Genomic DNA, 23,496 nt, shown 5'->3' on the forward strand with positions numbered 1-23,496 from the left:
TGAATAGAAAATATTTCTTACCCCAATTCCTCCAGCTGATGGTGACAATCATTACTTTTCCTGTAAGTCAATGACAGGCGCTGTAACTTTTCCTTTTCAATTGTGTTGAAATACATTTTTTGGTTTGCTTTCTGTAATGATGCTTTTGCTCAGATTCGTATTATACCCAGTTTAAAAAAGCAGCTGATTCTTTGGTTTTCTAAACTAACCCGAATAAACGAGCATTGAAAAGCAACAATCACAGGTGAATTCTTTTTTCCTCTCAGCTTTGTTTCTTTGTTTCCATGTTTTATTTATTTTTATTGTTCCTCTCTTCCAGTGTCTGGAGCCCTGCAAGGAATCCGGGGACCTGAGGAAACACCAGTGCCAAAGCTTTTGTGAGGTAGGAGACCGTCAGTGATACTTAAAACACTTGACCCAAATCTGACTATGCTTATGTGGGTCATGGGAATGAATGGCCCTCTTATTCTTCTGCAGCTTGGGGAGTTCATTAACTGCAGGTGTGTGTGGGTATATGTAAATTCATGTAAAAACCTGGCTTCTTAAAACCTTCTTAAAACCTGGCTACCCACTGCTTGCATTATTGGCTAACCAGACAAAAACAAATTTATGATGCATAGATGGAAGACTACAAGCTTTCTAAAGGTATCGATTGTCACTACCCTCTCACCTTATATCATAGCTATTCTGAGCAGTTTTTACATGCTTTTGAAGTATTCATGCCATTTGGGAGAAGAGACTCGTATTATTACTAATGGTGTTTCTCAAATATTTTCATCTCTTTGTTCCCCCTTGGGGTTCCTCCTCATATCCTGGGCAGAATGCTCGCCCGCTGTTCACTGTACAGGAGAGAGGTACCTTACTTCACCTAACTATCAGTTAGATTAGTATCTATCTGTTCATCTCTCCAGCCGGCCAGCCAGCCAGCTAGCCAGCTGGCCAGCTATCCATCCATCTATCAATACATCCATCCGTCTACCATCTATCCATCCATCCATCCATCCATCCATCCATCCATCATCTATCCATCCATCCATCTATCCATCCATCCATCCATCCATCCATCATCTATCCATCCATCCATCCATCCATCTATCCATCCATCCATCCATCCATCCATCCATCATCTATCCATCCATCCATCTATCCATCCATCCATCCATCTATCCATCCATCCATCCATCCATCTATCCATCCATCCATCATCTATCCATCCATCCATCCATCCATCCATCATCTATCCATCCATCCATCTATCCATCCATCCATCCATCCATCCATCCATCATCTATCCATCCATCCATCCATCATCTATCCATCCATCCATCCATCCATCTATCCATCCATCCATCCATCCATCCATCTATCCATCCATCCATCATCTATCCATCCATCCATCCATCCATCCATCATCTATCCATCCATCCATCTATCCATCCATCCATCCATCCATCCATCCATCCATCATCTATCCATCCATCCATCCATCCATCTATCCATCCATCCATCCATCCATCCATCCATCATCTATCCATCCATCCATCTATCCATCCATCCATCCATCCATCCATCCATCCATCATCTATCCATCCATCCATCCATCCATCTATCCATCCATCCATCCATCCATCCATCATCTATCCATCCATCCATCCATCCATCCATCCATCCATCCATCATCTATCCATCCATCCATCCATCCATCTATCCATCCATCCATCCATCCATCCATCCATCATCTATCCATCCATCCATCTATCCATCCATCCATCCATCTATCCATCCATCCATCCATCCATCTATCCATCCATCCATCCATCCATCCATCTATCCATCCATCCATCCATCCATCCATCCATCATCTATCCATCAATCCATCTATCCATCCATCCATCCATCCATCATCTATCCATCCATCTATCCATCCATCCATCCATCCATCCATCATCTATCCATCCATCCATCTATCCATCCATCCATCCATCTATCCATCCATCCATCCATCCATCCATCCATCCATCCATCATCTATCCATCCATCCATCCATCCATCCATCATCTATCCATCCATCCATCTATCCATCCATCCATCCATCCATCCATCCATCCATCATCTATCCATCCATCCATCCATCTATCCATCCATCCATCCATCCATCCATCATCTATCCATCCATCCATCTATCCATCCATCCATCCATCTATCCATCCATCCATCCATCCATCTATCCATCCATCCATCCATCCATCTATCCATCCATCCATCCATCCATCCATCCATCATCTATCCATCAATCCATCTATCCATCCATCCATCCATCCATCTATCCATCCATCCATCTATCCATCCATCCATCCATCCATCATCTATCCATCCATTCATCTATCCATCTATCTATTATCTATATATATTTATCTGTCTATCCATCCATTCATCCATCCAGCCATCCACCCTTATATCTACCCATTCATCTCTCTGTCATCCTTACTAGAAGAATGTGTAATGTTGTCCTGAAGGACTACTGTCTAAAATCACCAATAGCGCAAAAAAGGAGAAGATCTGCTTTACTGGACTGTCTTCCCCAGGGAATACAGGGGGCACAGGCCCTGTACCAGCCTGGATTCTGCTGAGAAGTAACCAGACACAAGGCCAAGCAGACTGCCTGGTTCCAAGGGTTCCAAGGACAGTGGACTTGAGAAGTAGGAGAATCTGAAGGTTTGGGGGTAACAGTAGAGAATGAGTCAAAAGAGTCCATTTTGGCAGTCAAGAAATCTCAGTTAAGGGTCTTGGCCAGAAGAGGTGCCCCGACATCAGAATGAAATGGTGTTATGGATTATCTTTGAACAGAACTGGGGGGTGAAAGGGAACTCTTCCAAGGATCCAGAGACATTGGTCTGGTCCTCATCCACTACAGCAAATAAATACTAGTGTAATCCCATTGCCTATGTTTCACTCTGGATCTTATTCTGAGAAAATGACTGCAGAATTAGGACAATAATGGCTTCATCACTATGTATTGTGTGTAAAATATCTTCCAAATCTTACTTGACCTTTCCCATATTCCTGTAGTTAAGCAAGGCAGGTAGTAAGTCCCCAAGAGTTGTGTGTAGAAGCCAAGAAGGACTGGGAAGTTGAAGCTCCTCAAATGAATGGCTTGTCCACGGCCAACCCTCCAGGTAGAAAGGCTGGGTCTAAAACTCCTGTCTTTTTATCCCTCTCACTGATTATCTAAGTGTTGTTCCTGGTCAACTCCACTTGGCCAGTCACCAGGGATCATAATGGGTTTGGGCCCCTTGAGATATAGAAAAGACGCAGCAGAAATAAACAAAACTGATGATTTGCTGCAAGGATAAAGAGAGTGAGGCCATCCCATGTCTGTGTTCTGCTTTTACCTTTTCTGTGTTCCTATTTTAGTTAATATTTTAAAAATATCTATTCATTCATTGATTCAACATGAACTTTTTGAATACCTGTAATGTGCCCTGCAGTTTGGTAGTGATGTGGTAGTAAACAAATCACGCAAAAATTCCAGCCTTTGTGGGGCTTATTTTCTCCTCAATGAAAGATCTCAGCTGTGAATGATGGTAACCTGATTCCAATCCTAACTGCAAAACCAACTTACTCTATGAATTCAGTTAAATCAATTAACCTGTGTCTTCAACCTCATTGTCAGATGAGGGATTTATCCTATTGATCTTACACGGTGTTTATTAAAATAGATAATGAATGTAAGTGCATGGTACAGAGCTTATCAAGCTGTACAAAAGCAACACAATGATATTGTATTATGATTGTATACAAATACAATGATTTGTATTATGTGTTATAGGCTTGCGGGTCACAGCTCTGTGAAGTATCTGAATCAACTATTGATTCTGAATTTTTACCCACATTGGTAATCCTTGTCAACACAATTAGAGCACACTGTCTAGTGGAGTGACTGTTGTGCTCTTAACTTTAATTTTCTATTCTATTCCATACACAAACTATACATCTATAGGCACAAAAATAGATTTATAGAATATTTTTTTTTTCGGTTGCCCATGCTGGATTGCAGTGGCGTGATCTCGGCTCACTGCACCCTCCGCCTCCTGGGTTCAAGTGATTCTCGTGCCTCAGCCTCCCAAATAGCTGGAATTATAGGCATGCACCACCATGCTCAGCTGATTTTTGCATTTTTAGTAGAGACGGGGGTTTTGCTGTGTTAGCCAGGCAGCTCTCAAACTCTTGGCCTCAAGTGATCCACCTGCCTTGGCCTCCCAAATTGCTGGGATTATAGGCATGAGCCACTGCGCCTGACCTGTTTATAGAATCTTGAGGAACAAGGTGTTTGTTTTATAAATTTGTTATCCCTAAATATCAGTGACTCTGGGCTGATATTTTTACATCTGATCTCTGAGAAGGAAGATATAATTGAAGGTAATTTGAAAGCTTTCTTCCTGTAAATTTCAAATTCAAGAGCAGGTTTCTGTAACTGCCATTCTCTGAGGTAACTGTGAGGTGTTCTGAACCAAATCCAGTTTATTAAAATGGGACTCAGGTGTTTGAATTGTGATCCCTTCTGGCAGGAAAGGTTAATTGAAACTTGAAAGGTGGGGAAAACAGATGCCATTTAATGTGAGGAGCTTTGATGAGTTGCTTCAACCCAACGGTTAAATAACTCAAGACTTGATGTTCCATTTTAGTGGCTTTGATTGTTTTTACGTCCCTGTGTGTTTTTTGCATCTGTTTTATTTTGCAGTAAGTATCTGACTATTGTGTTGAAGTAGGCTGAACCTTGAAAACACTGATGGCTGTTTCAGCATTTTTAAGCCTAGTCACTTATGGAGACAGGTCTAATACAATCCCGTTCATTCTCCCCATTCTCACATTATTTGTTAAGAATGCATACAAAGTCCGTATTGTCATGACTCCAAGCTTTCCCTTTGTAAAAGTTCAGACCCAAAAGGGACTCTAGATTACATTATCCTTCAATTGAAACAATTACACTGTTAGACATGTTCGGCCCAGTATGTTTACTTGCAGGGCAGTCTGAGCTTATTTGTCTTCTAAGGCATAGGTTTGCAAACCATGACTCGCAAGGCAAACTGGTCTGCCTCTTGTTTTATAAATAAAACTTTATTGGAACACAGCCACACTGGTTTGTTTACATATTGTCCATGGCTGCTTTTGTGCTACAACAACAGAATTGAGTAGTTGTAACATTATATGGCCCTTATAGCTGAAAATATCTATTATCTGGCCCTTTATAGAAAAAGTTTTTTAATTCTTGCTCCAAGAAAAAGAACAGGCTGGGCGCAGTGGCTAATGCCTGTAATATCTGCACTTTGGGAAGCCGAGGCAGGAGGATTGCTTGAGGCCAGGAGTTCGAGGTTGCAGCGAGCTATGATCATGCCACTGCAGTCCAGACTGGGCAACAGAGTAAGAGCCTGTGTCAAAACAAAAAACAATAAAACAAAGAACAGTCATAATTATATCACAAAACTCACCTTACCATTTAGAGTATTGTTACTTCTTAATCTGTATTACCAGCACCCATTTCTAAACATAAAACATTGTTCTTGGTAATTTTAATCACAAAATAAATTTTCCTACATGGAGGAGACTTTTGGAGGCACATTAATAACATACCTAGAATTGGTTCAGTTCGTACTCATATCCTGATCTCTCTCACTTCTCATCTGATTACCTATTTTATTATAATTTGCAAGGTAACTTTTGCTACTTTTGCTACTTTTAGGCTGATGTCAGAGGTAATAATGTCTTCTTTTTTTATTTTTTATTTTTTATTTTTTTGAGATGGAGTCTTGCTGTGTTGCCAGGCTGGAGTGCAGTGGTGCAATATCAGCTCACTGCAACCTCTGCCTCCCGGGTTCAAGTAATTCTCCTGCCTCAGACTCCTGAGTAGCTGGGACTACAGGCATGCATCACCACGCCCGGCTAATTTTTGTATTTTTAGTAGAGACGGGGTTTCACCATGTTGGCCAGGATGGTCTCCATCTCCTGACCTTGTGATCTGCCCGCCTCGGCCTCCCAAAGTGCTGGGATTACAGGCGTGAGCCACCGTGTCCAGCCCAGTAAATGTCATTTTTTAAATGAAGAAGTTAAATGTTTGTATCAAAACAGGAAAAAAGTGAGATATTTCAGCAGTCCTCTGGATTATATGAGATTTTTTTTCATGTATCAAGTTTTTGGAACATGGCATGTAATCATAGATACATAGATAGGCAAATAGATTCTGTTTTGTAGATTCAGTTTATTAACTAACCATTATCATTGTTCTCTTATTTTCTTTTCTTTTTTTTTTTTTTTTTTTTTTTTGAGACAGAGTCTCGATCTGTCGCCCAGACTAGAATGCAGTGGCATGATCTTGGCTCACTGCAACCTCTGCCTCCCAGGTTCGAGCGATTCTCCTGCCTCAGCCTCCTGAGTATCTGGGATTACAGGCATGTGTCACCACTCCCCCTTATTTTTGTATTTTTAGTAGAGATGGGATTTCCCCCTCTTGGCCAGGCTAGTCTCAAACTTCTGACCTTAGGTGATCCGCCCACCTCAGCCTCCCAAAGTGCTGGGATTACAGGCATGAGCCACTGCACCCGGCCTGTTCTCTTATTTTCAAAAGTCTTACAAATGATGACAAACTATTTTTTTAACCAAATACAAAAGGTACATTTTCCTAGATTGAAACTTTCCTTTTTCACAATCAGTGGAATCTTAAATTTTAAATGGCAATATTTCTTTCTCATTCTTAATGATCTTAGTTTTGGTGAAACTTGATATATCATTGTTTATGACTTGCTTCCTTGCTGGATGAAACAGCTCCCATCTTTGATTTTGATGTTTCTGATTCATGGCATCTCAACCCTAAGTAAGAACTCAGTGGACGTCGGCATTGGATAAAACAGCTGCCATCTTTGACTTTCATGTTTCTGATTCATGAAATCTCAACACTAAGTAAGAACTCAGTGGATGTCAACATTGGAAGTATGCAGTACATGTTAATGTCATAGAAAGCTGAAACCTTATTGACTTCAGGGATCAATCAAAGCTAAAAATATAAGTTGTTTGGGATGAATATGCATCCTGAGATATGCAGTCTTTCTCAGCCTGGAAATGGGAAGGAAAAGGAGGTTTTCACTTTACTACATATATAATTATCAAGTAATTTATTTGCGATTTTGCATTTTGAAATGTCTCTCAGGCTTATAGATTTGATTCCCATAACAGTCCTTGGAAGAAGTTAGATGTGAATTTCATTAGGTAAGCTTGATGGACAAGGAAACTGATACACAAGGAGAAGGAATTTATTTGTCCAAGATCACATGGTTGGTTAGTGGAGTATAAGATCTAAAATCCAGGTGGTGTAGCTTCTAGTTACATTTCTTTCCTGCTGTATTGTAGGGTTTCCCTCCTAAACCTATTCTGTGTCACAGCACACAGAGCAGAGGATGATGTTTTACTTCCTTCACCAGGGAATAAAAGATGAGCCTGTGTCAAATGTAAAGTTCTTGGCCCAGTCATCCCTGCTTGGACAGGCTTATCCTTAAATGAGAAGGAAGTTTTAGTGGTTTAAAATCATACTTAATTTTTTTTTTGAGACAGAGTCTCTCTCTGTCACCTAGGCTGGAGTGCAGTGGCTCGATCTCAGCTCACTGCAATCTCTGCCTCCCAGGTTCAAGCGATTCTCTTGACTCAGCCTCCCGAGTAGCTGGGATTACAGGCACCTGCCCCACGCCCAGCTAATTTTTGTATTTTTAGTAGAGGCGGGGTTTCACCGTGTTGGCCAGGCTGGTCTTGAACTGCTAACTTCAGGTGATCTACCCACCTCGGCCTCTCAAAGTGCTGGGATTACAGGCATGAGCCACGGTGCCAAGCCAAATCATAGTTAATTAATGGCACCTCAAGGAGAGAAGGAAGACAGGGCTCCTTGCCCCTTCACGTGGCTCTGAAAGAAATATTCCAACACTACTGAAAAGAGACCTCGAAAAGTAAGAGGGTTAACATGCCTCTCCTGTGGGGATTTCTTGCACTCAAAACTTTTTCTCTCTTCAGTGCTCTACAACCGGTTTTATGTCTTAAAATTTAGAGTGATAATTAAATGCAACCCTGTAGGAATTGGAACGAACCTGTACCTGTCTGGATATGTCTGTAAAATAGTTAAAGGTCTTGAAAGAAGCTGATGAAAGCTAAACGTGAAAGTGACATAATATGCCCCAGATGTGTGTTGGGGTGGAAAAGGATAAGCACATAGAATTTAGTACCATTTAGCAATATTTTGCTTTAACATATCCGAACAATAGCTTCCGCAGTTAGAATATATTTGTGAAGGGGAAATAAAGATGAACTTTGTTGCTATTCTTCTTAAACAGATATATGTCCAAACTGAAAGATGGACTCAATTTTTATTACAAAGATTTTCGATTTGGAAATATTTTCCTACAAGCATTATAGTATGGCTCTTGAGTACTTCCTTTTAAGGAAGTTGTCAATTCTTCAGAAACACTAGAATGGGACCTGCGGTAGTGTGTCTAGTGGGTGAGACACTCAGGCTTTTTCTTTTACTTGGTACAATCTGATCAACTGAGCAAATGAGAGATAGTGGTGGCTCAATCCAGAGTGGTCATGGTGACAGATTCAACATGAGGAATGGGAGAAAGGGTTGAGTCAGTGGTGTCGCCAACTTTTGTCCTTAAAAACTAGGGTAAGAAAGCTGGAATGTACGAGATGTGGGATATGTGTCGGACACAGATAGTTTTGGGGGTGAGGTGGGGAGAAAGAATAGACCAGAAGTTTGGTGTTGAGCCTGGTATGTTTCAGATGCAAATGGAAATCCGTATGAGATGCGCTGTAGGGAAATAGGCACAGGAGTTTGGAATTTAGGTGAGAGTTCTAGGCTGAAAGAACAAATGCCATGCGTGAAGGTACTGTTTAAAGTCATGAAGCTCAATGAGGTGACAGAAAGAAAACAGGTCTATGAGTTAAACTCTGAATCACAGAAACATAAGAGGAACGGGGAGATAAAGAAGGAGATATAAGAGAGGCCAATACGTTGGGAGAAAACACAGAGGAGTGTGATGTTCCGATAGCCAAACGATGAAAGCTTTTCAACAAGGAAGAGGTAATCAGTTGCATCAAATGCTGCAAGAGCATGGAGACTTGAAATTTGATCATTGGATTCTGTGACAGGGAGCTCACTGTGGACTTTGACAAGACCAGTGTTATTGGGTGGCAGAAGAAAATGCCTAATTGGCATGAATTTCAGATAAATGGTTGGAGGAAACAGAGAGGGAGTACAGAAACGTTTCAGTGAGCATTACTGTAGAAAAAAGTGATGAGGGGCGCAAATGAGATTGTGGAAAGAGGTGTGAACAAGGTAATCAAACATTTAATTGTTTTTACAGTAGAGAACTAATTATATTTTACAAGCAGATGGGAATTATTCAGAAGAGAGGGGTTATTTGATGTTGGAGGAGCAAGGGAGGAATTGCTGAAGCACATAACCTTAAATGGCAATGTCTACCATTGTGTGTGTGTGTGGAGGCAGGTTTGAAATGGGAGCAAGCTTCTACGTCCTGGGACAGGAGATGCATGAGAATTCATGGATGCATGGGATTTTAATGGACCAGATGCAGTGCATTGGTGGGTGTGAAAATGGCATCTGTGGAACTTGTCTTTTGAATGCTTTACTTTTCTCAGTGAAAAAGGAATCAGGGTGACCAGCTGAGAGTAAGGATCAGACAAAGGGATGGAGGCTGGGGTGACTGACACATAGACAATTTTCTTTTCTTTTTTTTGAGACGGGTTCTTGCTCTGTCACCCAGACTGGAGTGCAATGGCATGATCTCGGCTCACTGCAACCTCTGCCCCCCAGGTTCAAGCGATTCTCCTGCCTCAGCCTCCTGAGTAGCTGGGATTACAGGCACCTGCCACTGCACCCGGCTAATTTTTGTATTTTTAGTAGAGACAGGATTTACCATCTTGGCCAGGCTGATCTTGAACTCCTGACCTCGTGATCCACCTACCTCAGCCTCCCAAAGTGTTGGGATTACAGGCGTGAGCCACCGCGCCCAGCCACATAGACAATTTTCAAAAAGTTTTTAATATTATAAATAATAGGCTTTTATTTTTAGAAATGATTAACATTGGTCTTTTACATTTTTGTAACACATAAAAGTGTTACTTGTATTTCTGGATGGTGTTACTTGGGCACCAGTGAAGAGATGCAGAATTCATCTAAGTCTTCTTCTTTTCAACTTAGGGGGTGTAGTAGTAGTAGAGTGGAAATGTTTTGAAGAATGCTTATGAATTTTTATAATTATTATGAGATTTTCTTTGCCAACCACCATATGATGGGTGCAATCTGCATTGTATCAAATTTTATAGTTCTGGAACATAAACTTTTTTTCCTTTTTTAAGCACTGAGACTCAATTTTCATTGGATTTTTTATATTACTTGGGGGAGTATCAAATTATTCTAGACTCAATCGTAGGAGAATTGATGAGTTTTGAAAATTTATGGGACCAAGACTGGAGATTATTCAGAATAATTTGAATACCTAAGTCCGAAAAGAAGGGCTAGGCAAGTAGGCACATAAGGAGTTAGGGGAGCATCATGAAAATTGCAAAAGCACTAAATTTAAGTAAAAAAAATTTTTTTGAATGCATGTAAAGCACTTAACCAGTATCTGAAGATAACATACATTACATATTTATTAGCTACTTTTACTTTGAAAGAGGAAGACAAGGTCAACACTTTTTAATTGTATTGGAGGTCAGTGAGATGCGGACTAAAAGGGCTCACTGAGTTTTGTAGTTAGGAAGTCACTAGAAATCTGTGTGGGAGACTTTCTGTGGATCAATAGTAGGTAACACATACAACTCTGGGTTATAGAATAAAATGTAAGGAGGAAATTCAGACCAAATACATGCAACTCTTTCTATAAGTTTAAAGTCTTTCCCTAAGACTGTCTCTAGAGCATAGAGGAGAGAGAGGAGGCTCTGGTTAGGGGGAATTCACAGTTGAGAAAGTGAATTTTGTGTTTTACCTTGGAAAGACTGGAATACATTTATATGTCAGGGGAAATGAATGCTGTCAGGAGTGTGAAGTCAGAGATACATGGAGCGCAAACTGGATAACTTGATTTCTGGAATAAGGAACTAGGGGCGAAGGAAATTTCAATGTGGAGAGGGAGACACTCATGCGTCCAAAGATGCCAACTCCGGTGTCCAGCATGATCCAGAACTGGCCTTCTCACACTTGGTCACGCACACAGATCATCTAGGAATCTGCTTTAATGCAGATTCTGATTAAGTAGGTATATGGTGTTCGGTAGGCATATGGTATTCAGAAGGTATGTGGTGTGGCCAGGAGAGTCTGCATTTCCAGCAAGCTCCCAAGTGAATGCTAATGCTGCTGAACTAAGGCCTAGCCTTTGAGTAGCAAGTATGTGAATGTCCTTCTTGGATACTGGGGCCCCCTATTTTAGGGATAGCCATGTTTGTGCCTGTGGTGGCACATGCCTGTGGTCCCAGCTACACAGGAGGCTGGGGCAGGAGGATTGCTTGAGCCCAAGAGGTCGATACTGCAGTGAGCCATGTTTGTGCTACTGCACTCTAGCCAGGGTGACAGAGTGAGACCCTGTTTTAAAAAACAAACAACAAAAAAGCACTCACTTGAAGTTTTCTATCAATTCTGTGAAACCTTCTGTGATTTGTGCAGTGATATTCTATAGGGAGAAAATGTGCAATTGCTTAAAATGATTAAAAATCAGCAGGTGATGCTAGGCTCAGTGGCTCACACCTGTAATACCAGAATTTTGGGAGGCCAAGATGGGAGGATCACTGGAACCCAGGAGTTTAAGACCGGCCTGGACAACAAAGTCAGACCCCATCTCCTCAAAACATAAAAAATAAAAAAAAGTTAGCCAAGCATGGTGGCACATGCCTGTGGTCACCTGTGGTCCCAGTTAGACAGGAGGCTGAGGCAGGAGGATTGCTTGAGCCCAGGAGGTCGAGGCTGTAGTGAGCCATGTTCGTGCCACTGTGTTCCAGCCTAGGTGACAGAATGATACCCTGTTTCAAAAAAAAAAAAAAAAAAAAAGGAACAAGAAAAAGAAAAAATCAGCAGATGAAAATGGTTCTTTATAAATAAAAATGAAAAACGCTATTTTATTATTCAAGATACAGAATTATAATTGTTGATTTATCTTTATTCCCCAATGCAGTCTAAACATGATAGCAGGAATAAAGTTTAGCCTTCCTGTCTCATGTAACTAGCAGAATGATGTACTCCAGTTAAATGAGTCAATGAATGAAGAGAGTCTCCTTTTATCTGAGTTGGTAGAGCTTTCATGGAGGAACTTAGAAATAATTCTGATATTTATCTTCTCTAAGAAGTGGAAGCTCCTGTATGAACATTAAGTTTATTTATTTACTTATTGAGACTTTTATATATTATTTCCATGTTTTAGTAGACATAGGACTATTCACGTTGTCTATTTCTTCTTTAGTAGTGTTTATAACCTGTGTCTTTGTAGGAAGTAAATGATTTCATCAAAGTTATCACATTGATAAAAATAGAGTAGGTCATATTATTGCCTAATCTACCTTTATTGTTAGCATTTTGATGTCTGTTAGGTCTGTAGTGATGAACCCTTTTTGCAATAATGACATTGGTAATTTGTGTATTCTCTACTTTTTTCTTGATACATCCCAATAGAATTTTGTCAATTTTAGTGCTCCTTAAAAAAAAAAACTTCTTGTTTTATTGTTTTTCTTTATTTTTGTCATTTTCTATGCTATTGATTGCTGTCCTTCATTATTTCCTTACTTTTGCTTAATTTTGATTAGTTTGACTCTATATAATTTCTTATTGCAAGAGCTGACATAATTAGTTTGAGACCTTATTTTCTTCTCATATATAAGAGCTTTATGCTATAAATTTTGCCCTATGCACTACTTTAGCTACAACCCACATTTTGTGTTACAGCGTGTTTTTATTTTTACACAGCTATTTTCTAATTACTTCTGTGATTCCATTTTTGAATTTCATATGAGTGTATGGTTTATTTTGTAAATTTTTGAGAATTTTACATATATCTTCCTACTGATATCTAGTTAAGACAAAACTTAGGATTTCTATCCTTTTAAATTTTTTGAGAATTGCTTTTTGGAACACAGTATGTTTTATCTTGAATGACTTCATGTAGTATGAAAATGTCATAACAATATACTTTCCTTTTTTTTTTTTTTTTTGAGATGGAGTCTCGCTCTGTCGCCCGGGCGGGAGTGCAGTAGCCGGATCTCAGCTCACTGCAAGCCTCCCAGGTTCCCACCATTCTCCTGCCTCAGCCTCCCGAGTAGCTGGGACTACAGGCGCCCGCCACCTCGCCCGGCTAGTTTTTTGTATTTTTTTTAGTAGAGACGGGGTTTCACCGTGTTAGCCAGGATGGTCTCGATCTCCTGACCTCGTGATCCACCCGTCTCAGCCTCCCAAAGTGCTGGGATTACAGGCTTGAGCCACCGCGCCCGGCCAACAATATACTTTCATTATTTACTCCCTTCATTTGTATTATTAGTGTCCTAAATCATACTTCTACATTTGTTGCAAGCTCCACATCACATTTTTATGGTTTTTGCTTTAAACTTATCTTCTTCCAGAGATATAAAAATAAGAAAAATCATCTTTTACATATAATCATGTAGTTATTATTTCTAGAGCTCTTCATCCTTTGTGTAGACCCCAATGTTCATCTGTTATCATTTTCCTTTTGCTTTTAACATTTCTCATAATGCTGGGTTGGTGGCTATGAGTTCACCTTTTGTATACCTGTGGTAGTCTTTAAGGCATCTTCCCTTTTCAAAGATAATTTCATGGGTATACAATTCTAGGTTGATTTTTTTTTTTTAAATAGTGTTTTAAAGATACTGCTTTATTTTCTTCTGGCATGCATATTTTCTGAAAAACCTTTGAGATTCTTATCCTTGTTTTACTATATATAATGTGTCTTTTAATTTTTCTATCTGCTTTGAGGATTTTCCTTCAGTATCTGGCATATGAAGCAATATGATTAAGTATACTTTGATTTAATTATCTTTGTTTCTTCTGCTTAGGGGTAATTGAGATTCCTCTAACTTTGGACATACAATTTTAATAAAATTTATTTATTTATTTATTTTAAATCATTGTCTTTGCATTCCTTTTAAGTAATCTTATCTTCTGTGGTGTCTAACATTTTAAAAATCCTACTTGGTATATTTTTCTTTTCTTTTTTTTTTAATTATTACACTTTAAGTTCTAGGGTACATGTGCACAACGTGCAGGTTTGCTACATATGTATACATGTGCTATGTTGGTGTGCTGCACCCATTAACTCATCATTTACATTAGGTATATCTCCTAATGCTATCCCTCCCCCCTTCCCCCACCCCATGACAGGCCCCAGTGGGTGATGTTCCCCACTCTGTGTCCAAGTGTTTTTATTGTTCAATTCTCATCTATGAGTGAGAACATGTGGTGTTTGGTTTTCTGTCCTTGCAATAGTTTGCTCAGAATGATGGTTTCTAGCTTCATCCATGTCCATATAAAGGACATGAACTCATCCTTTTTTATGGCTGCATAGGATTCAATGGTGTATATGTGCCACATTTTCTTAATCCAGTCTGTCATTGATGGACATTTGGATTGGTTCCAAGTCTCTGCTATTGCGAATAGTGCCGCAGTAAACATACATGTGCCTGTGTCTTTATAGCAGAATGATTTATAATCCTTTCAGTATATGCCCAGTAATGGGATGGCTGGGTCAAATGGTATTTCTAGTTCTAGATCCTTGAGGAATCGCCACACTGTCTTCTACAATGGTTGAACTAGTTTACACTTTCACCAACAGTGTAAAAGTGTTCCTATTTCTCCACATCCTCTCCAGCAGCCGTTGTTTCCTGACTTTAATGATCGTCATTCTAACTGGTGTGAGATGGTATCTCATTGTGGTTTTGATTTGCATTTCTCTGATGGTGAGTGATGATGAGCATTTTTTCATGTGTCTGTTGGCTGTATAAATGTCTTCTTTTGAGAAGTATCTGTTCATATCTTTTGCCCACTTTTTGATGGAGTTCTTTGATTTTTTTTCTTGTAAATTTGTTTAAGTTCTTTTTAGATTCTGGATATTAGCCCTTTGTCAGATGGGTAGATTGTAAAAATGTTCTCCCATTCTGTAGGTTGCCTGTTCACTCTGATGGTAGTTTTTTTCTTGCTGTGCAGAAGCTCTTTCATTTAATTAGATCCCATTTGTCAATTTTGGCTTTTGTTGCCATTGCTTTTGGTGTTTTAGTCATGAAGTCCTTGCCCATGCCTATAGCCTGAATGTTATTTCCTAGCTTTTCTTCTAGGGTTTTTATGGTTTTAGGTCTAACATTCAAGTCTTTAATCCATCTTGAATTAATGTTTGTATAAGGTGTAAGGAAGGGATCCAGTTTCAGGTTTCTACATATGGACAGCCAGTTTTTCCAGCCCCATTTATTACATAGGGAATCCTTCCTCCATTTCTTGTTTTTGTCAGGTTTGTCAAAGATCAGATGGCTATAGATGTGTGGTATTATTTCCAAGGGCTCTGTTCTGTTCCATTGGTCTATATCTTTGTTTTGGTACCAGTACCATGCTGTTTTGGTTACTGTAGCCTTGTAGTATAGTTTGAAGTCAGGTAGCGTGATGCCTCCAGCTTTGTCCTTTTGGCTTAGGACTGTCTTGGCAATGCGGGCTCTTTTTTGGTTCCATATGAACTTTAAATTAGTTTTTTCCAATTCTGTGAAGAAAGTCATTGGTAGCTTGATGGGGATGGCATTTAATCTATAAATTACCTTGGGCAGTATGGCCATTTTCACAATGTTGATTCTTCCTATCCATGAACATGGAATGTTCTTCCATTTGTTTGTGTCCTCTTTTATCTTGTTGAGGAGTGGTTTGTAGTTCTCCTTGAAGAGGTCCTTCACATCCCTTGTAAGTTGGATTCCTAGGTATTTTATTCTCTTTGAAGCAATTGTACATGGGAGTTCACTCATGTTCTGGCTCTGTGTTTGTCTATTATTGCTGTATAGGAATGCCTGTGATTTTTGCACATTGATTTTCTATCCTGAGACTTTGTTGAAGTTGCTTATCAGCTTAAGGAGATTTTGGGCAGAGACAATGGGGTTTTCTAAATATACAATCATGTCATCTGCAAACAGGGACAACTTGACTTCCTCTTTTCCTAATTGAATACCCTTTATTTCTTTTTCTTGCCTGATTGCCCTGGCCAGAACTTCCAACACTATGTTGAATAGGAGTAGTGAGAGAGGGCATCCCTGTCTTGTGCCTGTTTTCTGCTTCCAGTTTTTGCCCATTCTATATGATATTGTCTGTGGGTTTATCATAAATAGCTCTATTATTTTGAGATATGGCCCATCAATACCGATTTGATTGAGAGTTTTTAGCATGAAGGGCTGTTGAATTTTGTCAAAGGCCTTTTCTGCATCTATTGAGATAATCTTGTGGTTTTTGTCTTTGGTTCTGTTGGTTCTGACGGGTTACGTTTATTGATTTGCATATGTTGAACCAGTCTTGCATCCGAGGGATGAAGCCAACTTGATTGTGGTGATTAAGCTTTTTAATATGCTGCTGGATTCAGTTTTCCAGTATTTTATTGAGGATTTTTGCATCAATATTCATCAGGGATATTGGTCTAAAATTCTCTTTTTTTGTTGTGTGTCTGCCAGGCTTTGATATCAGGATGATTTTGGACTCATAAAATGAATTAGGGAGGATTCCCTCTTTTTCTGTTGATTGGAATAGTTTCGGAAGGAATGGTACCAGCTCCTGTTTGTATTTCTGGTAGAATTTGGCTGTGAATCCATCTGGTCCTGGACTTTTTGGTTGGTAGGCTATTAATTATTGCCTCAATTTCAGAACCTGTTATTGGTCTATTCAGGGATTCAACTTCTTCCTGGTTTAGTCTTGGGAGGGTGTATGTGTCCAGGAATTTATCCATTTCTTCTAGATTTTCTAGTTTATTTGCATAGAGGTGTTTATAGTATTCTTTGATGGCAGTTTGTATTTCTGTGGGATTGACGGGGATATCCCCTTTATCATTTTTTATTGCATCTATTTGATTCTTTTCTCTTTTCTTCTTTATTAGTCTTGCTAGCAGTCTATCAGTTTTGTTGACCTTTTCAAATAACCAGCTCCTGGATTCATTGATTTTTTTGAAGGGTTTTTTGTGTCTCTAGTTCCTTCAGTTCTGCTCTGATCTTAGCTATTTCTTGCCTTCTGCTAGCTTTTGAATGTGTTTGCTCTTGCTTCTCTAGTTCTTTTAATTGTCATGTTAGGATGTCAATTTTAGATCTCTCCTGCTTTCTCTTGTGGGCATTTAGTGCTATAAATTTCCCTCTACACACGGCTTTAAATGTGTTCCAGCGATTCTATCTTTGTTCTCATTGGTTTGTTGTATCTTTGTTCTCGTTGGTTTCAAAGAACATCTTTATTTCTGCCTTCATTTCGTTATGTACCCAGTGGTCATTCAGGAGCAGGTTGTTCAGTTTCCATGTAGTTGAGCAGTTTTGAGTGAGTTTCTTAATCCTGATTTCTAGTTTGATTGTACTGTGGTCTGAGAGACAGTTTGTTTTAATTTCTGTTCTTTTACATTTGCTGAGGAGTGCTTTACTTCCAACTATGTGGTCAATTTTGGAATAAGTGTGATGTCGTGCTGAGAAGAATGTATATTCTGTTGATTTGGGGTGGAGAGTTCTGTAGATGTCTATTAGGGCCACTTGGTGAAGAGCTGAGTTCAATTCCTGGATATCCTTGTTAACTTTCTGTCTCGTTGATCTGTCTAAAGTTGACAGTGGGGTATTAAAGTCTCCCATTATTATTGCATGGGAGTCTAAGTCTCTTTGTAGATCTCTAAGGACTTGCTTTATGAATCTGGGTGCTCCTGCATTGGGTGCATGTATATTTAGGATAGTTAGCTCTTCTTGTTGAATTGATCCCTTTACCATTATGTAATGGCCTTCTTTGTCTCTTTTGATCTTTGTTAGTTTAAAGTCTGTTTTATCACAGACTAGGATTGCAACCCCTGTTATTTTTGTTGTTGTTTTGTTTTGTTTTCCAATTGCTTGGTAGATCTTATTCCATCCCTTTATTTTGAGCCAGTGTGTGTCTCAGCACGTGAAATGGGTCTACTGAATACAGCACACTGAGGGGTCTTGACTCTTTATCCAATTTGCCAGTCTGTGTCTTTTAATTGGAGCAATTGGCCCATTTACATTTAAGGTTAATATTGTTATGTGTGAATTTGATCCTGTCATTATGATGTTAGCTGGTTATTTTGCTCGTTAGTTGCAATTTCTTCCTAGCACCAATGGTCTTTACAATTTGGCATGTTTTTGCAGTGGCTGTTACCGGTTGTTCTTTTCCATGTTTAGTGCTTCCTTTAGGAGCTCTTGTAAGGCAAGCCTGGTGGTGACAAAATCTCTCAGCATTTGTTTGTCTGTAAAGGGTTTTATTTCTCCTTCACTTATGAAGCTTAGTTTGGCTCGATATGAAATTCTGGGTTGAAAATTCTTTTCTTTAAAAATGTTGAATATTGGTCCCCACTCTCTTCTGGCTTGGAGAGTTTCTGCTGAGAGATCCACTGTTAGTCTGATGGGCTTCCCTTTGTGGGTAACCCGACCTTTCTCTCTGGCTGCCCTTAACATTTTTTCCTTCATTTCAACTTTGTTGAATCTGACAATTATGTGTCTTGGAGTTGCTCTTCTTGAGGAGTATCTTTGTGGCATTCTGTGTATTTCCTGAATTTGAATGTTGGCCTGCTTCACTAGGTTGGGGAAGTTCTCCTGGATAAATATCCTGCAGAGTGTTTTCCAACTTGGTTTGATTCTCCCCGTCACTTTCAGGTATACCAATCAGACATAGATTTGGTCTTTTCACATAGTCCCATATTTCTTGGAGGCTTTGTTTGTTTCTTTTTACTCTTTTTTTCTCCACACTTCTCTTGTTGCTTCATTTCATTCATTTGATCTTCAATCACTGATACCCTTTCTTCCACTTGATCAAGTTGGCTACTGAAGCTTGTGCGTGTGTCACGTAGTTCTCATGCCATGGTTTTCAGCTCCATCAGGTCATTTAAAGACTTCTCTACACTGTTTATTCTAGTTAGCCATTCGTCTAATATTTTTTAAAGGTTTTTAGCTTCTTTGCGATGGGTTCAAACATCCTCCTTTTGCTCAGAGAAGTTTGTTATTACCCAGCGTCTGAAGCCTTCTTCTCTCAACTCGTGAAAGTCATTCTCCGTCCAGCTTTGTTCCATTGTTGGTGAGGAGCTGTGTTCCTTTGGAGGAGAAGAGGCACTCTGATTTTTAGAATTTTCAGCTTTTCTGCTCTGGTTTCTCCCCATCTTTATGGTTTTATCTACCTTTGGTCTTTGATGATGGTGATGCACAGATGGGGTTTTGGTGTGGATGTCCTTTCTATTGGTTAGTTTTCCTTCTAACAGTCAGGACTCTCAGCTGCAGGTCTGTTGGAGTTTGCTGGAGGTCCACTCCAGATGCTGTTTGCCTGGATATCACCAGCGGAGACTGCAGAACAGCAAATATTGCAGAACGGCAGATGTTGCTGCCTGATCCTTCCTCTGGAAGCTTCATCTCAGAGGGGCACCTGGCTGTATGAGGTGTCAGTCGGCCCCTACTGGGAACTATTTCCCAGTTAGGCTACTCGGGGGTCAGGGACCCACTTGAGAAGGCAATCTGTCTGTTCTCAAATCTCAAACTCTGTGCCAGGAGAACCAGTACTCTCTTCGAAGCTGTCAGACAGGGACATTTAAGTCTGTAAAAGTTTCTGCTGCCTTTTGTTCAGCTATGTCCTGCCCCCAGAGGTGGAGTCTACAGAGGCAGGCAGGCCTCTTTGAGCTGTGGTGGGCTCCACCCAGTTCGAGCTTCCCAGCTGCTTTGTTTACCTATTCAAGCCTCAGCAATGGTGGACGCCTCTCCCCAGGCCTCGCTGCCGCCTTGCAGTTCGATCTCAGACTGCTGTGCTAGCAGTGGGCGAGGCTCCGTGGGCATGGGACCCTCTGAGCCAGTCACGGTATATAATCTCTTGGTGTGCTGTTTACTATGGCCATTGGAAAACCTCAGTATTAGGGTAGGAGTGTCCCAATTTTCCAGGTACGTACCATCTGTCATGGCTTCCCTTTGCTAGGAAAGGGAATTCCCTGACCCCTTGTGCTTCCCAGGTGAGGCGAGGCCCCACCCTGCTCCCTGGGCTGCACTCACTGTCTGACAAGCCCCAGTGAGATGAACCCAGTACCTCAGTTGGAAATGCAGAAATCACCCGTCTTCTGCATCACTCATGCTGGGAGCTGCAGACTGGAGCTGTTCCTATTCAGCCATCTTGGAACCTCCCATATTTTTCGTTTCTTTGTTTTTTTACTTCTGGAATTTCTATGCAGCTTTGTTCTGTATCTTTCATTTCTGTCCTCCCTATGTCCATGTTTTCCTCTACATTCCTGGGCATATGGAGCATATTTATATTAGTTCTTAAATGTCCTTTGCTGTTAATTATACCATCTCTATAATTTCTGGTCCTGCTTCTGTAGATCCCTTTTTTCTCATTTTCTGTGCCACAATTTCCTGCTTCTTTGCACACTGGACTATTTTTGATTGGATGTCGAATTTTCGTGTGTTGAATTTTGCTTATCTTTCTAGAAAGTTTTAGACTTTGTTCTGGCATGTAGTTAAGTTCCTTTTGAGATTCATTTTCTTATTTTGAGGTTTCTTTTCAGCTTTCTTGGGGGAGGGTTTAGAGTAGCCTTTAGACTAGGCCCAATTAATCTCATTACTAAGATGATACCCTTCTGAGGACTCTAGCCAATGCTTCATGAATTGTGCATTCTCTCCACTCTGACTGGTTGAAATGTGAGTTTTTGCTAGAATGGTTTCCTTTATTGCTGTCTGGTTATTCTTTCCCCAGACTTAGGCAGTTTGAAGCCATGCACATTAAAGTCAGTATTCAACCAGAAATCAAAGGGTCCCTTTAAACCCCTCTAAGTTTCTCTCTTCATGCAGTTTCATCCTGCTTGATAGTCTGCCCACAAGATCTGGCCATCTCAGCCTCAAGCTTTAATCTCTCCACAACTTGGAAAAATTGCAGAGCTATCTTCGGATCAGCCTTCCTTGCACTGTGGATTTGAAACTATGTCAAATCATTTTTTTGGCAAAATTAGAGCTCATCTCATTTGTGTCCTTGTAGGTTTTCTTGTCTTGTGCTACCTATTGTCCAATGTCTGAATAACATGGTTGCATACACAAGAAGACTTCAGAAAGTTCATGGAAAAATGGAATCAAAAGCTAAAACTAAAACGTATAAGCTTTGTTTCCCAACATAAGCTCCATCAAGCTTAAGACACTTTTGTAAGTGATGTTACCAGCCACCTAGTCCGTCCCTAAAGAACTAAGGGTCCTGGGAATTTAACCATGTCAATGTAGGTTTTAATAAATATTATTCACTGAAGAAACATGGGTGCTCTTTAAAGAGTCTTATAAGAACAGGAAATAAAAACAAGTCAGAAGGAGACAAATCAGGACTGTAAGGTGGATGCCTAATGATTTCCCACTGAAACTCTGGCAAAATTGCTGTTATTTGATGAGAGGAATGAGCAGGACCACTGCTGTGGTGGAGAAAGGCTCTCTGATGAAGCTTTCTCAGGCATTTTTCTGCTAAATCTTGGGTTAACTTTCTTAAAATACCCTCATAATAACATAACAGTCAATGTTCACTTTGGGACGGGGTTTTAGCATTAAAATGAGGTGGAACTTGGCTCTTTACATTGAAAAGTGAACTACAGGACATAGAGTTTGTGCACAGCCTCTGTAATCTAGCCGAAACTGGCTTGTAGTCTGCAGTTGCTTATCTGAAAATAATCTTTGTAAGGCCAGTCTTCTGTCCAGTCATAGTTGTAGAGGTCTGGGTTGTAAATCAGAGTTGATAGCTCTTATTGTTAACAAGTTTAGCTGTAGGAATTTAGAAATGTGCCATGCCAACCAAGCCCCAAACCCTCTACCCATAGGTAACTTGGTTTCCTTAACCTTAGTGTACCTCTCAGTTGATAAAGAGGCATCTATTTTGGTCTCTCAGATCATACCCACTAGATGCCAATAACATATTCCTTCCAGTTGTGAGGAACAAAAATATCTCCAGATATTACCTAATGTCCCCTGGGAACCAGTCCTTTAACTTATGGAATTTGTACTTTTCCTTAGTTGTTCATAATGAGGAAACTTAAGTTCTGTGTACATTAGTGTATTGGTCTGTTTTCATACTGCTGTAAAGAACTGCCAGAGACTGGGCAATTTATAAAGGAAAGAGGTTTAATTGACTCACTGTTCAGCATGGCTGGAGAGACCTCAGGAAACTTACAATCAAGGTAGAAAGTGAAGCGGGGAAGCAAGGCATCTTCTTCACAAGGCAGCAGGAAAGAGAAGTGCCTAGTGAAGGCGGAAGAGTCCCTTATAAAACCACCAGATCTCGTAAGAACTCACTCACTATCACAAGAAGAGCATGGGGGAAACTGCCCCCATGATTCAATCACTTTCACCTAGTCTCTTCTTTGACACATGGAGATTGTGGGGACTACAATTCAAGATGAGATTTGGGTGGGGACACAAAGCCTAATCATATCAGTTAGTTTCTATCTCATTTTGTGATGATTTAACCAGTCCAGAAGTGGTATAATATAGTCGTGTATAAACAAAGAAATAAGAAATTTCAAGGAATATCTCTAAGAGATAAAATATGGGATATTTTTTTCTTGTAACTTGGATAGATGTGATGAGTTTGTAGAATTTGAAAGTGTTTGTAAAATGAGATGAACAAAGAAACTGAACAATATAAATCAAAGAGTAAACAACTGTATTTGACAACTTTCTAATTTGTTCCTCTTCAAAAGAAATTATTTACATGAGGATTTTAGGCCATCTATAATTAAGTATATGGATTCCTATTGTTTCTTGTAAAATTTCTAGAACTATGTTAATTCTGATGCTAATAAAGGTGGCTAGCACTGATGCCACCTTTATTATGTGCTAGGATCTGTGCTAAGTGTTTTGGAAGCTTTATTTAAGGCTTAGGATAATATTTTATCCTCCTTTAATATTTTGAAGAAACTGACAGTTGCCCAATTAATTTTGCCCCCCAAATTGTACAGCAGTTATCTTACTTAAGTATTTGTCATGCTCTGAAGGGGACAGACTGTATTTGTTTCTGTTCCCTCTCTCTTTTTCTTCTGTTTTCCACATCACTTTTACCTGCTTAAATCATCAGTATTGATGACTTGTCTTTAAAGTTTTGTCCTTGTCTAATTATTTGTTGATCTCGTGCATATATCTGTAACTTCCTGTGTCTACCTTTATTATAATGCAAACTAAAGTGTTTAATGATTTTTACCTGTTTGTTAGTAAACATGTAAACTATAA

At 39.8% G+C, this 23,496-nt stretch overlaps 1 protein-coding gene across 2 annotated transcripts in view; it reads left to right on the plus strand.

Annotated features, from left to right (window-relative positions):
• LOC105478101 (anosmin 1) overlaps positions 1–23,496 on the plus strand; it is a 216,462-nt gene that overhangs the window by 112,674 nt on the left and 80,292 nt on the right. For both annotated transcript variants that reach the window (XM_071089005.1, XM_071089004.1), the window contains exon 3: positions 320–382. In XM_071089005.1, the coding sequence (XP_070945106.1) occupies positions 320–382 (63 nt within the window). The remainder of the gene's footprint in view (positions 1–319; positions 383–23,496) is intronic.

The sequence above is a fragment of the Macaca nemestrina genome, chromosome X (genome assembly GCF_043159975.1).
Source record: "Macaca nemestrina isolate mMacNem1 chromosome X, mMacNem.hap1, whole genome shotgun sequence".
Classification (NCBI taxonomy): Eukaryota; Metazoa; Chordata; class Mammalia; order Primates; family Cercopithecidae; genus Macaca; species Macaca nemestrina.